A 15,775-nucleotide genomic window follows, 5' to 3' on the forward strand; every position below is an offset into this window, starting at 1 on the left:
TGCCCTGGGATGCAAAATTCTTTAATAAAATACCATCAAACTGAATTCAACAGCACATTAAAAGGGTTATACACCATTAACAAGTGTACAAGTGTGATTTATCCCTGGGATATAAGGATGTTTCAACATATGAAAATAAATCAATTTGATACACCATATTAACAGAATGAAAGATCAAAACCACATGACCACCTCAATTGATGGTGAAAAAGCATTAAAAATCACCAAAATAGGTAGAGAAGGAACTTAATACAATAAAGGCCATGCATGAAAAGCCCACAGCTGATATTATAATCAATGGGGGGAAAATTGAAAGCTTTCCCTCTAAGATTCAGTGCAAAGGCAAAGATGTCCACTCTTGCCACTTCTATTCAACATAGTACTGGATGTGTTGGAGCAATCATATAAGACAAAGAAAAGGCATCCAAGTCAGGAGTAAAATTTATCTCGGATTACCGATGACATGATCACATATGTCAAAAATGCTAAAGACTCAACAGCAACAACAAAAACTGATTAGGAATAATAAATTCCATAAAGTTGCAGAATACAAAACCAATATATAAAAATCAGTTGAATTTCTAAACACAAACCACAAACTATCCAAAAATGGAATTAAGAATACAATCCCCCCCCCAAAAAAAGAATACAATCCCATTCATGATACCAACAAAAAGAATAAAATACTTGGGGATAAGCTTAACCAAAGTCAATTTCAGTACACTGAAAATTATAAAAACATTAATGAAGGAAATTAAAGACACAGGTAAATGGAAAGACATGCCATGTTCATGGATTGGAGGAACTAATATTGTTAAATGTCCATACTACTGAAAGTGATCTAAAGAGTCAGTGCATTCTCTATTAAAATCCTAATGGGATTTTTTACAGAAATAGAAAAAACAGTCCTAAAATCATATGGAATCACAAAAGACCCCAAATAGCTAAAGCAATCCTGAACAAGAATGAAGGTGGAGGCATCACACTTAGTGATCTGTAAATACATTACAAAGTTACTGTAATCAAAAAGTATGATACTGATATAAAAATTGACTTCTAGACCAATGGAACAGAATAGAAGGCCCAGAAATAAATCCACACATCTATGGTTGGCTGATCTTCAACAAGCATGCCAAGAATACACAATAAAATGAATAAATGATTTTGAAAAACTGGATATCCACATGTAGAAAAATGAAATTGGACCCTTTATTCATACCATATAGAAAAATTAGCTCAAAATGGATTAAAGACTTAAACATAAGACCTAGAAACATAAAACTAACTACTAGGATAAAATTTAGGAAAAAAGATTTTTGAGTTAGAACTTGGTAATGATTTTTTTGGATATGGCAACAAAAGCAAAAATAGACAACTGGGATTTCATCAAACTGGAAGTTTCTGCCCAGTAAAGGAAACAGTCGACAGAGTGAAATGGCAGCCTGAAATGGGAGATTAGGGGTTAATATCTAAAACATATAAGGAACTTGATAACAACAACTCAACCCAATTAAACATGCAAAGGACTTGACATTTCTCAAAAGAAGGCCTACAAATGGCCAACAGGAATTTGAAAAGGTGCTCAATGTCACTAATTATCAAGGAGATATATATATATATATATATATATATATATATATATATGTATATGTATGTATATGTATATATATATATATACTAATTATCAAGAATGTATGCACACACACACACACACACATATACATTGACTATGATTGAGCATTAATGTAGAAGGAAAATCTTAACATTTTCAACAACATGAATGAACCTGGAGGACATTATGCTAAGGGAAATAAGCCAGACACAGGAAGATAGATACTGAATTATCTCACTTATATATGGAACTAAAATAGTCAAAGTCCTAGCAGCAGAGAGTACAGAGTAGAATGGTGGTGGCCAGGGCTAAGAGGTGGGGGAAATGGGGAGATGTTGGTAAAAGGGTACAAAGTTTCAGTTATGCAAGATAAATTCTGGAGAGCTAATGTACAGCAATGTGACTATAGTTAACAATATTATATACGTGAAATTTGGTAAGAGAGTAACTCTTGTGTTCTCATCTCACTCACAATTGACCCTCTTTTTAAAATTATTTATTTAATGTATTTAATATATTTCTTTCACGATGATACCTCAATAAAACTGTTCATTGAAGTACAAAGCACTGCTTTCCTCTGAACTTCTGAATGACTTAATTTGAAACATTTTAAGTATTAAGAACAAACTTATTTTTGTAGGATGGTGAAAATTAGTGGTCTAAAAAAATTGTCGGAGGGAAAACTTTTTAGCTGGAAATTATCCTCCATGTTAGTTCCAGCAGTTTCAGAATGTGTTTGCCATTGTGTTCTCAGTAAACGGTGCTTCTCCTGTAAAGGAGAAGTGCTACTATAACGGGAAAAAAGAGAAGAATTGAATTCTCAGTCACTGGAGCCTATTTTTAGTATATGTGCTGCCGAAGCGAGCACACTCAGTCACTGGAGCCTAAAGTGCTTTGAAAGATCACTGAGTGTCTTTCTTAAATTTGAGTCTGTGGAAGTAAAGTGACTTATCCAAGACCATGCAGCTGGGCAAGTGCAGGGCCAAAGCTTACCCTTGTGTCTCCTGAGAATGTCAAGGCCCAAATCTATCTAAATTAAGAAGGCACTGATGAGGTCATCAAAATCATCAATAGAAGCACTGCTTCTGCACTAATAGAAACAGGTTTTTTAATGTTTATTTACTTATTTTGAGAGAGAGAAAGTGAGCGAGAGTAGGGGAGAAGCAGACACAGAAGGAGAGAGAGAATCCCGAGCAGGCTCCATGCTGTCAGCAGATGAGGGGCTTAGTCTCACAAACTGAGAGATCATGACCTGAGCAGAAATCAAGAGTCAGGCGCTTAACCAACTGAGCCCCCCAGGCGCCCCTAGAAATAAAGTTTGATTGGGCTAGAAGCAGATGATCCTTCTCTTCCTTTGTTTGAATTCCTGAGCCTTATCCTTGTCTTATCTTACTTTCCTTTAAAATTTTTGCTTCTGACTTTATTGGGTTACAAATGATCTAGAACATACATATAAATCAAGTTTAGGACTAGCATGTCATCACACATAAAATAACAGAGACACCAATGAACAATGAAAATTATGGCGCCCATTGAGTGTTCTGGGGGTTTTTAACCACCTTAATATTTAAGACCTTATTTTACCTGCACAGTGCTATTTGTTTTCTTGCTTGTTTGTTCATTGTTCATTTTTCAAACAGCTTTTTCAAGGCATAATTGATATATACACAACTGTACATATTTAATGAATACAATTTGATGAGTTTGGACATATGTAAATAGATGTCATACCATCACTCTAATCAAGGTAATGGACACATCCAGTACCTCCAAAGTTTCCTTGTGTCCTTTGTGGGTTTTTTTTTTTGGATTCATTTTAATTTTGTTTTTGTGGTAAGAAGAGAACATGAGATCTACCCTCTTAACAGAGTTTGAAGCGCACTGTACCTTATTGTTAACTACAGGCAAATCTTTACAACTTATTCATGTAGCATAACTGAAGCTTTATGCCCCTTGAATAACAACCCCCCCCCCTTATCCCTACCCCCGTCCCCTGGCAACCACTATTGTATTCTCTGCTTCTAGGAGTTTGACTGTTTTTAGAAATATGTTTAATTTTCTTTGTAGCATTTATCCCTAACACAAATTAATCATTCATTTATTTACAGTCTCTTCCCTCCATTACACTGTTATCTCCATAATTGTGGGGATCTAGTCCATGTTGTTCACTAGTGCCTAGAGCAGGGCCTGCCACATCATAGCCATTCAGTAACTCTCTCTTGACTGGTTGATTGTGTGATTTGTTTCTTTAAGTATGTCCCCTTTTCCATCGCTGACGCTGTTTACTTGTGTTTTCTCTTTTTTCTTGCTTGTGTTGCCAGAGGCTTATCTATTTTGTTGGTTTTTTCAAAGGTCCAGCTTTATGTTCTCTAGATCAATTCAGTTTCTTAGCTTTTTAAAAAACTTCCACTTTTCTCTTCATTAATTTCTTCCTTCTATTTCATGTACATTTTATTGTTGCGGTGTTGTTCTTATTATTTTTATCCTAAATTCATGAGGTGAAAAGTAGGCTCATTTTCTATCTCCCTTGTTTTCTCATAAATACTTCTAAGGCTATACGTATTCCTCCTCACTGTGGCCTCATTCCAGAGGTTTTGATGTGTGGTAGTTACAATGGCTTTTGTTTGTTTGTTTTTTTACTTCTGATTTGTGTTTCCAGTCGTTATTTTCTCTTCAACCTAAGAGTTATTTAGAAGTGCATTTAAAAATTTCCAGATTTGTCAGTTTAGGAGGTTGTTTTTTTAAATTTTTTTTTTGCTATTACTTTAATTTTTAACACATTATCGTAACTGTGGCCTGTGTGATATTGGCTTTATGGAAATTTTTTGATATTTCCTTTGTTACCTAGAAAAGAGGTTCGCAGATGACAGCCTGTAGGCCACATGGGCCTGGTGCCTATTTTGTAAATTCAGTTTTATCGGAACACAGCTGCACTCATTTGTTTACTGGTTACAACTGCACTGCTGAGTGGTTGGGATAGAGACTCTGTGGCCTATGCAGCTTAAAACATTTACTATCTGGACTTGTCATAAAAAGTTTGCTGGACTGATAACTTAAAACATGGCCAATTTTTGTGACTTTTTCATAGGGATCAAAAAATACGTATATTGTCTCTTGGGTCTCCGTCCCTTATATCCTTGTTAGAATAAGCTGGTTAAGTTATGTTGTAGTGATCCTTATATCCTTTTCTCATAGTTTGTGCTTTTGATTATACATATCTGAGACAGATGTATATAAATTTCCCATCCACTTGTATATTTTAGTCAGGGTTAGCTTTAGGTATTTTGAGGCTGTATTGTTATTGCATAAAGAGCATATAAAGGTTCATAACTATTATATGATCCTGTTGTGTTTTCCTTCATAAAATATGTAATAGCCTTCTTTGCCCATTTGTGCATTTATTAATGCATGCTTTCTAGAGAATATTATTGTTCCTGTCAGGTTTAGGTTGAACTAAATATATTAGGGAAATAATAAATAACAGTTTAAACAAGAAAGATTATTTCTTTCTTGAGTAGAAGTCTGGACATAAGTATTCCAGGGCTCTATGATGTCATCAGGGACCCAGGCTCCTACCTTCTGCTTCACCATCTTGGTATATGGTTTCCATCCTAAGGTCCCCTCATGGTCCACGAGACTTCTGGAGTTCCAGCCAGCACATCTCCATTGAGGGCCAGAAGGAAGAGGAAAGGTAGGAGGGCAAAAAGGGGCCCATCCTAGCTCAGCAAATTTCTAATAAGTGACCTCAGAAGTCCCAGAAAACAATTCCATCTCCTTCTCATTGGCAGAACTTAGTGAAGCAGTCACACCTAAGCTACCAGGGAGGCCCGTCAGGTAACTTTGCCTTGGCTAAAAATGGGCATTCTGTTACCAAGGAGGAAGGTGACACTGGACATTTTGGATTAGTCAGTCAGCAGTCTCTGCCACTGCCTGTTGCATGTTGTAGTCGTTGTTACTAGCATTTTCCTTTTATAACTTTTATTGTCAACCTTCCTCAGTTATTTTGTTTCAGGTATGTTCCTTATAAATAGAATATAGCAAGATCTTGAGTTACTTGGTTTTAAACAATGAGAGCATCTGTCTATTAATAGGTGAGTGTAATGCATTCACTTTATTATCGTGGCTGATACATGTGGCAGTGTTCCTGCAATTACATTTTTGCCTTCTGTTTGCCATGCTTTCTGTTTAATTCTTTTTATGTTTCCTACCATTTGTTACACTGAGTTTTCTGTTTTTTCTGTTTTTTCTGTTCTAGAAGTTGTATTTACTGCTTTGATTCTTTTCGTTATTACTCTTAATGTTTTTTAACATTCGTTTTTGTTTTTTTTTTTTTTTTAATTTTTTTTTTAACATTTATTTATTTTTGAGACAGAGAGAGACAGAGCATGAACAGGGGAGGGGCAGAGAGAGAGGGAGACACAGAATCTGAAACAGGCTCCAGGCTCTGAGCGGTCAGCACAGAGCCTGATGCGGGGCCCGAACTCACGGACCGTGAGATCATGACCTGAGCCGAAGTCGGACGCTTAACCGACCGAGCCACCCAGGCGCCCCTAACATTCGTTTTTTAAAATAATTTCAAATTTACGGAAAAGTTGCAAGAATAGTACAAAGGATTCCTGTGTACCCTTTACACAGATTCCTCAAATATCAAAATTTTATCATATTTCATTATTATTATTTTTCTTTATACCTATGGATGGTTTTTCCTGAACCATGTGAGAGCTAAGTTACACACATGATGGACATTTCCTAAAGAACTGGTACATTTTCTTACATAAAAAAAATAAAATAGTTTCAGGACATTAAACTTCATACAATACTATTACCTAATCCACAGATAGTATTCAAATTTTACCAGTTTTCCTAATAACATTCCGTATAGCTTCACATACTGCATGTAATTATCATGACCTGGAGTCTCCTTTGATCGGAAACAATTCTTTTGCCCTCTGTGAACATAGTATTTTTGAAGATTGTAGGCCAGTTATTTTGGAAAATGTCCCTCATTTTGGGTTTGTTTACATTTTATCATAATAAGCTTCAGATTAAGCACTTTTGGCAATAACACCACAGAAGGGATGTTGTATTCTTCTCAGTGATTTGTATCAAGAGGCACATGGTGTCAATTTGTGCCATTATTGGTGGTTTCAACTTTGACCAGATGCTTAAGGTAGTGTCTATGAGGCTTTTCCACTATAAGCTTACTATTCTTCCCTTTGAAATGAATAAGTATATTGTGGGGACTTTTACCATTCATCAATGATTCTTTCCTAAATTATTTATTACTAAGGTGGTTCTCAAAAGCAATGTTCTAATTCCATCATTCCTTTTACATTTACCAGATGGCATTCTACTCTCAGGAAGGGCTTTCTCTGCCCATCTGTTTATTTAATCATTTATTTATTAAAAAATTTTTAAGGCTTATTTATTTTAGAGAGGGAGAGTATGTGCATGTGCGTGCAAGCAGGGGAGAGGCAGACAGAGGTGGACAGAAAAGTGGGCTCTGCACTGACAGCAGAGAGCCCGATGCAGAGCTCAAACTCACAAACCATGAGATCATGACCTAAGCTGAAGTCAGGCGCTTAGCCGGCTGAGCCACCCAGGCGTCCCTCATTTATTTATTTATATTCATGTGTGTGTCTGTATTCTTTATTTTGTTCAATGGGTTCTAATCCATTATTATCATTAGCTATTTTGAGGCATACATTGTTTCAGAATCAACCAGTGGAAGCTCCTCCCGTGTTCTTTTGCCATATTCTCCTTATTCTTTGAGCACTACTTGATTTTCTGGCACAAGAAGATGTTCCACCCTCCTCTTGTTCTTTCCCGGATTCAGCTCTCGATTCAGCATTCCTCCAAGGAGCCCTGGTTCCTTTTATTTTTTAACAGCTTTATTGAGGTATAATTGACATACAATAAACTACACACATTTAAAGTATATAATTTGCCAATTTGCCAATAAATTATATTTAAAAAATAAAATGATGTAAAGATCAAAAAAGCAAAAAAGTATATAATTTAATAAGTTTTCACATGTGCACACTTGTTTATACCATCACCACAATCAAGATAATGAAAATATCCATCACCCTCAAAATGTTCTTCGGATCCCTTTGTAATTCCTCCCTCTCATCACTCCCTGTCCCTCCTCCAACCCCAGGAAACCCTGATCTGTGGTCACTATAGAGTAGTCTGCATTTTCTATGGGAAAATATACATACGTATAGAATCATAGAATATGTACTCTTTTTTGTCTGTCTCATTTCATACACCAGAATTATTTTAGGATTCATCCATGTTATAGCATGTATCAATAGTTTACACCTTTTATTACAGAAAAGTATTAAATTATATAAATAGTAGCACAATTTGTTTATCCCTTTGCTTGCTGATAGACATTTGAGTTCATTGCAGTCTCGGTTTATTACAAATAAAGCTACTTTGAACTTCTGTGTACAAGTCTTTGTGTGGATATGTGCTTTCTCTTCCCTTAGGGAGATACTTAGGAGCACACTGGCTGAATTATATGGTACATGTATATTTAACTTTCTAAGAAATTGCCAGACTATTTTCCAAAACAACCTGCTTATATTTTTGACTGGGATTATATTGAATATTGATCATTTTGGGGAGAACTGACATCTTAATAATATTGAGTGTCCCAATCTATGAACATGGCATATGTCTCCGTTTATTTTAGGTCTTTAATTTTCTCAACAATGCTTTGTAGGTTTCAGCATACAAGTTTGCATATCTTTTGTCAGATTTATCTGTACACATTTCATATTTTTATCCTATTGTAAGTACTATTGTTTTAATTTCAATTTCCTATTCTTCATTGCTACTATATAAAAATACAATTGATTTTGTATATTGAGTTTATATCCTACCTTGCTAAACTTATTTGTTAATTTTAGTACCCTATTTGAACAGTCCATTGGATTACCCACATAGATTTTCATCTGTGAATAAAGGCAGTTTTTACTCCTTCCTTTCTAATCTAGATGCATTCTGTTTATTTTTCTTACCTTACTGTACTCATTGAAACCTCTAATAAACTGCTGAATACAACTGGTGAGAGCAGTCATGGTAGCTCTGTTCCTGATCTTTGGGGAAATCATTCAGTTTTCTACTATTAAGTATGATGTTACCTGAAGGTTTTTTTTCCCTTACTGATTTGAGGAAGTTTCCTTCTATTCCTAGTTTATTGAGAGTTCTCTTTTTCTTCAGTAATAAATGTTGCATTTTATCCAATGCTTATTTGTATCTATAGTGCTTTTCTTTTTTAGTCTGTTAATATTGATGAATTACATTGACTGATTGTTTTGATTGCTAAACCAACTCACATTCCTGGGAAAAACTCCATCATTCGTGATGAATGATCCATTTTATGTACTGCTAGATTTGATTTGCTAAAATTTTGTTCACAATTTTACATACATGAGAGATACTAGTTTGTAGTTTTCTTGTAAAGTCCTTCTCTGGCTTTGGCATCAGAGAAATCCTGACTTCAGAAGGAGAGTTCAGCAGTATTGCCTCCTTTTCAATTTAATGGAAGAGTTTTTGTAGAATTGATATTCTTTCTTCCTTTTTAGTAGAGTTCACCAGTCAAACCTTCTGGGCCTGGAGTATTCATTGTGGGAAGATTTTTAACTACCAATTTGATTTATTTAATAGATATAGGGCTATTCAGATTATATAGTTCTTCTTGAATAAGCTTTGGTAATTTGTGTCTTTCAAAGGACTTATTTCATCTAAGTGGTTGAATTTATTGGTATAAAGTTGTTATGATAATATCTTTTATTGGTTATTATCTGTAAAATCATAGTAATGTCTCTCTCATTACTATATTGGTAATTTGTTTATTTTTTCTGATAAATCTGGCTAGAAGTGCAATAATTTTACTGGATATGTCAAAGAATAACCTTTGGTTTCATTGGTTTTCTCTGTTTTTCTGTGTACTGTTCCATTTATGTCAACTCTGATATGTTATTTCCTTCTTTTTGCTTACTTTTTTTTTTAAATTGAGAGAGAAAGTGCAAGTAAGCAAGGGTGGAGTAAGAGAGGGAGAGGGAGAGAATCACATGAGGGTCAGAGAGAGAGAGAAAGAAAAGTGAAGCTCATGTTCACCCAAAGCAGGGCTCAAACTCACCTGATGCAGGACTCGGACACACATACTGCAAGATCATGACCTGAGCTGAAGTTAGATGCTTAACCAGCTGAGTCACAGGCACCCTCTTTTCACTTACTTTGAGCTTCACTTGTTCTTTTTTCTATTTTTTTAAGGTGGATGGAAGCTGAGTTTATTTGAGATCTATTTTCTTTTTTTCTATATAAATTTGTGTAAATTTCCAAGTATTCCTTTAGTTGTATCCCACAAATCTTACTGTGTTTTCATTTTTATTCAGTTCAAAACATTTTGTATTTTTCCTTTTTGACTTCCTGATTAATCCACAGGTTATTTATTTAGTTAGTTTTCTGTTTTATTGAGATATAAACAGCAGAACATTGTATAAGTTTCAGGTATAGAGCATAATGATTTGATATATGTAAATATTGCGAAATAATTGGCACAAGTTTAGTTAACATTGGCCACCTTGCATAGTTACAAATTGTTTCTTTTGTGTGTGTGTGATGAGAACTTTTAAGATGTACTCTCTTAGTAACTTTCAAACATATAATACAGTATCGTTTTTGTTTGTTTTAGAGAACGAGAGAGAGAGAGAGAGAGAGAGAGAGAGCGAGCAAGTGGGGAAGAGGGGCGGAGGGAGAGAGGAGAGAGGGAAAATCCCAAGCAGACCCTAGCTGTCAGTGCAGAGCCTGATGTGGGGCTTGACCCAATGAACTGTAGGATCATGACCTGAGCCAAAATCAAGAGTCCGACGCTCAACTGACTGAGCCACCCAGGTGCCACTATGATACAGTATTGTTAACTGTAGTCATCATGTTCCACATTACATCCCCAGGACTTATTTATCTCATAATTAGATGAACTTGTCTATTAAAGAAAATGGTTTTAAAATTAGATACTAAAGTCAAAACCAACTCTATGAGCCATAAGAGTCAAACAAAATACAAAGATTCAGGAAGGCTAAAACTAAAGGTATGTGGGAACAGTAATACGACGGGGCTGCAGTCATAGCCAGAGCAGGACCAAGGCAAGGAGGTCCACTATTGCACGATTTCTTCTCTTTTTTTCTTTTTTTGGCATATTTTCAGTGAGATTTTTTTCCTTATTTTATTTTTTCAAGTTTTTATTTAAATTCCAGTTATGTAACATGCAGTATAATATTAGTTTCAGGTGTGCAATACAGTGATGCAACACTTCTGTACAACACCTGGTGCTCATCACCACAAAGTGCACCCCGTGATCCCTGTCTCCTATTTAACCATTCCCCACCCATCTCTTCTGGTGACCATCAGTTCCTTTTCTATACTTAAGAATCTGTTTCTTGGTTTCTCTCTTTTTTTCCCTTTGCTTGTTTGTTTCTTAAATTCCACATATGAGTGAAATCATATGGTATTTGTATTTCTCTGACTGACTTATTTCGCTTAGCGTTATACTCTCTAGCTCCATCCATGTCATTGCACATGGCAAGATTTCGTTCTTTTTTATGGTCAAGTAATATTCCATTGTTTGTATATGTGTGTGTGTGTGTATGTGTGTATATACATATATATACACACATATACACATACAACACACACACACACACACACACACACACCATTTCTTCTTCATTCATCAGTCAATGGACACTTGGGCTGTTTCTATATTTTGTCTATTGTAGATAATGCTGCTGTAAACATTGGAGTCATGACGCCCTTTGTATTTGTATGTTTGTATTCCTTGGGTAAACACTTAGTAGTGCAATTGGTAGATAATAAAGTAGTTCTAATTTGTAACTTTTTGAGGAACCTCCATACTGCTTTCCACAGTGGAGGCACCAGTTTGCATTCCCACCAACAGTACAAGAGGGTTCCTCTTTCTCCACATCCTCGCCAACACCTATTGTTTCTTGTGTTGTTGATTTTAGCCCCTCTGACAGATGTGAGGTGATATCTCATTGTAGTTGTGATTTGTATTTTCCTGATGATCAGTGATGTTGAGCATCTTTTTTTTTTTTATTTTTTAATATATGAAATTTACTGTCAAATTGGTTTCCATACAACACCCAGTTGATGTTGAGCATCTTTTCACGTGTCTGTTGGCCATCTGGATGTCTTCTTTGGAAAATGTGTATTCATGTCTTCTGCCCATTTTTAATTGGATTATTCATTTATTGGGTGTTGAGTTTTATAAGTTCTTTATATTTTAGATACTAATCCTTTATCACATATGTCATTTGCAAATATCTTCTCCCATTCCATAGGTCGCCTTTTAGTTTTGTTAATTGTTTCCTTTGCTGTGCAGAAGTATTTTAGTTTCATGAAGTCCTAATAGTTTATTTTTGCTTTAGTCTCCCTTGCCTCAGGGGACATATCTAGTAAGAAGTTGCTATGGCTGATGTCAAAGAAGTTACTGCCTGTGTTCTTCTCTAGGATTTTGATGGTTTCCTGTCTCACATTTAGGTCTTTCATCCATTTTGAATTTATTTTTGTGTATGGTGTAAGAAAGTGGTCCAGGTTCATTCTTCTGCATGTTGCTGTCCAGTTTTCCCAACACCAGTTGTTGAAGTGACTGTCTTTTTTCCATTGGATATTCTTTCTTGCTTTGTCAAAGATTAATTGACCATATAGTTGTCAGTTCATATCTGGGTTTTATGTTCTGTTATATTGATCTATGTGTCTATTTTGTGCCAGTACCTTATTGTCTTCATCACTACAGCTTTGTGATATAACTTGAAGTCTGGAATTGTGATGCATCCAGCTTTGCTTTTCTTTTTCAAGGTTGCTTTGGTTATTTGTGGTCTTTTGTGGTTCCATACAAATTTTAGGATGGTTTGTTCTAGCTCTGTGAAAAATGCTATTGGTATTTTGGTAGAGATTGCATGAAATGTGTAGATTGCTTTGGGCATTATAGACATTTTAACAGTATTCTTCTTATCTATAAGTGTGGAATGTCTTTTCAGGTCTTTGTGATATCTTCAGTTTCTTCACCAGTGTTTTATAGTTTTCGGAGTACAGGTCTTTCACCTCTTTGATTAGGCTAGGCTTATTCCTAGGTATCTTATTATTATTGGTGTAATTGTAAATGGGATTGATTCTGGGGTGCCTGGGTGGCTCAGTCGGTTGAGCATTCAACTCTTGATTTTGGCTCAGATCATGATCCCAGGGTTGGGGGATCAAGTCCCGCATTGGGCTTCATGCTCAGCGTGGAACCTACTTGGAATTCTCTTTCACTCTCCCTCTGCTCCTTTTTACCACTTGTGTGCTCCCCTCTCTCTAAGAGATAGATAGATAGATAGATAGATAGATAGATAGATAGATAGATAGATAGGATCGATTCCTTAATTACTCTTTCTGCTACTTCATTATTGGTGCATAGAAATGTAACAGATTTTTGTACGTTGATTTTGTATCCTGTGATTTCACTGAATTCGTATATCAGTTCTAGCACTTTTCTGGTGGAGTCTTTTGGGTTTTCTATATAGAATGTCATGTTGTCTGCAAATAGTGAAAGTTTTATTTCTTCCTTGCCAAATTGGATGCCTTTTATTTCTTTGTGTTGTTTTAGTGCAATGGCTAGGAATTCTGGTACTATGTTAAATAGCAGTGGTGAGGGTGGACATCCCTGTCTTGTTCCTGACCATAGAAGAAAGCTCTCAGGTTTTCCCATTGAGGATGATATTATATGTGGGTTTTTTCTTATATGACCTTTATTATGTTGAGGTATGTTTCCTCTAAACCTAATTTTTTGAGGGTTTTCATCATCAATGGATGTTGTACTTTGTCAAATGCTTTTTGTGCATCTATTGAAATGATCATGTGGTTGTTATCCTTTCTGTTACTAATGTGGTGTATCATGTTGATAGATTTGTGAATATTGAACCACCCTTGCAGCCCAGGAATATATCCCACTTGATCGTGGTGAATGATTTTTTAATGTAGTGTTGGATTTGGTTTGCCAATATTTTATTGAGAAGTTTTGCATCTATCTTCATTGTCATTCTTTTTTTAAAATATAATTTATTGTCAAATTAGCTAACATACAGTGTATACAGTGTGCTCTTGGCTTTGGGAGTAGATTCCCATGATTCATTGCTTACATACAACACCCCGTGCTTATCCCAACAAGTGCCCTCCCCAGTGCCCAACCCCTCTTTTTCCTCTCCCCTTGCTCCCCCCACATCAACACTCAGTTTGTTCTGTGTATTTAATAGTCTCTTATGGTTTGCCTCACTCTCTGTACTTTTTCCCCCCTCTTCTTCCCCCGTGGTCTTCTGTTAAGTTTCGCAGATTCCACGTATGAGTGAAAACATGATATCTGTCTTTCTCTGACTGACATTTCACTTAGCATAATACCCTCCAGTTCCATCCACATTGTTACAGATGGCAGGATTTCATTCTTTCTCATGGCTGAGTAGTATTCCATTAATGGGATCTTTGTCTGGTTTTGGTATTAGGGTAATACTGGCCTCACAGGATGAATTTGGAAGCTTTTCTTCCATTTCTATTTTTTGGAATAGTTTGAGAAGAATAGGTATTAACTCTTCTTTAAATCTTTGGTAGAAATCGCCTGTCTAGGTATCTGATCCTGGACTTTTGTGTGTTGGGAGATTTGTTCTTACTGATTCAATTTCTTTGCTGGTTATGGGTCTGTTAAAGTTTTCTATTTCCTCCTGTTTCAGTTTTGATAGTTTATAGGTTTCTAGGAATTTATCCATTTCTTTCAGGTTGTCCAATTTGTTGGCATATAGTTTTCCATAGTATTCTCTTATAATTGTTAATATTTGTATGGTGTGGGTTGTTATTTCTCTTCTTTTATTTGTGATCTTATTTATTTGGGTCCTTTCTCCTTTCTTTTTGATAAGTCTGGCTAGAGGTTTATCAATTTTATTAATTTTTTCAAAGAAACAGTTCCTGGTTTCATTGATCTTTTCTATTGTTTTTTTTTTTTTTTTCAGTTTCTGTCTCATTTATTTCTGTTCTATTCTTTATCATTTTCTTCCTTCTGCTGGCTTTAGGCTTCGTTTGTTGTTCTTTTTCTAGCTCCTTTAGGTGTAAGGTTAGCTTGTTTGAGATTTTCCTTCTTGAGGTAGCCCTGTATTGACTGATTTTCTGGTTGAGCCATTCATTGTTTAATAGCAGGTTATTTAGCCTCCATGTATCTGTGGTCTTTTCCAAAGGTTTTCTTGATATGTATCTAGGTGCCATTTTCTTACTTGTTTTGTGGTGGTTTTTGTAGTTTTTCCCTGATCCTTTCTTCTCTTGCTCCCTTTCATGTTTTGTTAGCTTTCTTTAGTGATATCTTAGATTCCTTTCTCTTTATTCTTTGCATAGCTATTACTGATTTTTGACTTGTGGTTACCAGTAGGTTTGTATATAACATCTTCTGAATGTTACAGTCTATGTTAAGTTGATGGTTGCTTAAGTTACTCCTGTACCCCCCATGTTTTAGGTTTATGGTGTCATATTTTAATCCTTTCATTTTATGACTCCCTTGACTGATTTTTGGAGAAATACTTATTGTTACAGCTTTTCTATTTTTTACTTTTAATACTCTCACTTTTGGTCTTTCATTTCAACTCAAAGAATCCCCTTTAATATTTCTTATAGGGTTGGTTTAGTTGTCATGAACTCCTTTAGTTTTTGTTTGTCTGGGAAGCTATCTCTCCTGTTCTGAATGACCACCTTGCTGGATAGAGTATTTTTGGCTGCAGGTTTTTCCCATTCAGTACTTTGAGTGTATCATGCCACTCTCTTCTGGCTTGCCCAGTTTCTGTTGAGAAATCTGCAGCTACCATTATGGGTTTTCCCTTAAGCTAAGGACTTCTTTTGTCTTGCTGCTTTTAAGGGTTTTTTTCATTATCATTATATTTTACAAATTTAATTACAATATGTCTTGGTATTGGCCTGCTTTTGTTGATTTTGATGGGAGTTCTCTGTGCCTCTGGATCTGGATGTTTGTTTCCTTCCTCAGATTAGGGAAGTTTTCTGTTGTTATTTCTTGAAATAAATGTTCTGCCCCCTTTTCTTCTCTTCTTCTGGGATTTCTATAAT

At 35.6% G+C, this 15,775-nt stretch overlaps 1 protein-coding gene across 9 annotated transcripts in view; it reads left to right on the forward strand.

Moving 5' to 3' along the window:
• The window catches only part of BRCC3 (BRCA1/BRCA2-containing complex subunit 3), a 62,274-nt gene that overhangs the window by 32,241 nt on the left and 14,258 nt on the right, over positions 1-15,775 (forward strand). For 4 of the 9 annotated variants that reach the window (XM_007088963.3, XM_042974454.1, XM_042974455.1 and 1 more), the window contains one exon: positions 5,229-5,303. The exons of 4 other annotated variants lie outside the window; for them this stretch is intronic. In XM_007088963.3, coding sequence (XP_007089025.2) covers positions 5,229-5,303 — 75 coding nt within the window. Of the gene's footprint in view, positions 1-5,228; positions 5,306-15,775 lie in introns of those variants that run through there. One more of the 9 variants, XM_042974458.1, reaches the window with a different exon arrangement.

Source organism: Panthera tigris, chromosome X (genome assembly GCF_018350195.1).
Source record: "Panthera tigris isolate Pti1 chromosome X, P.tigris_Pti1_mat1.1, whole genome shotgun sequence".
Classification (NCBI taxonomy): domain Eukaryota; kingdom Metazoa; phylum Chordata; class Mammalia; order Carnivora; family Felidae; genus Panthera; species Panthera tigris.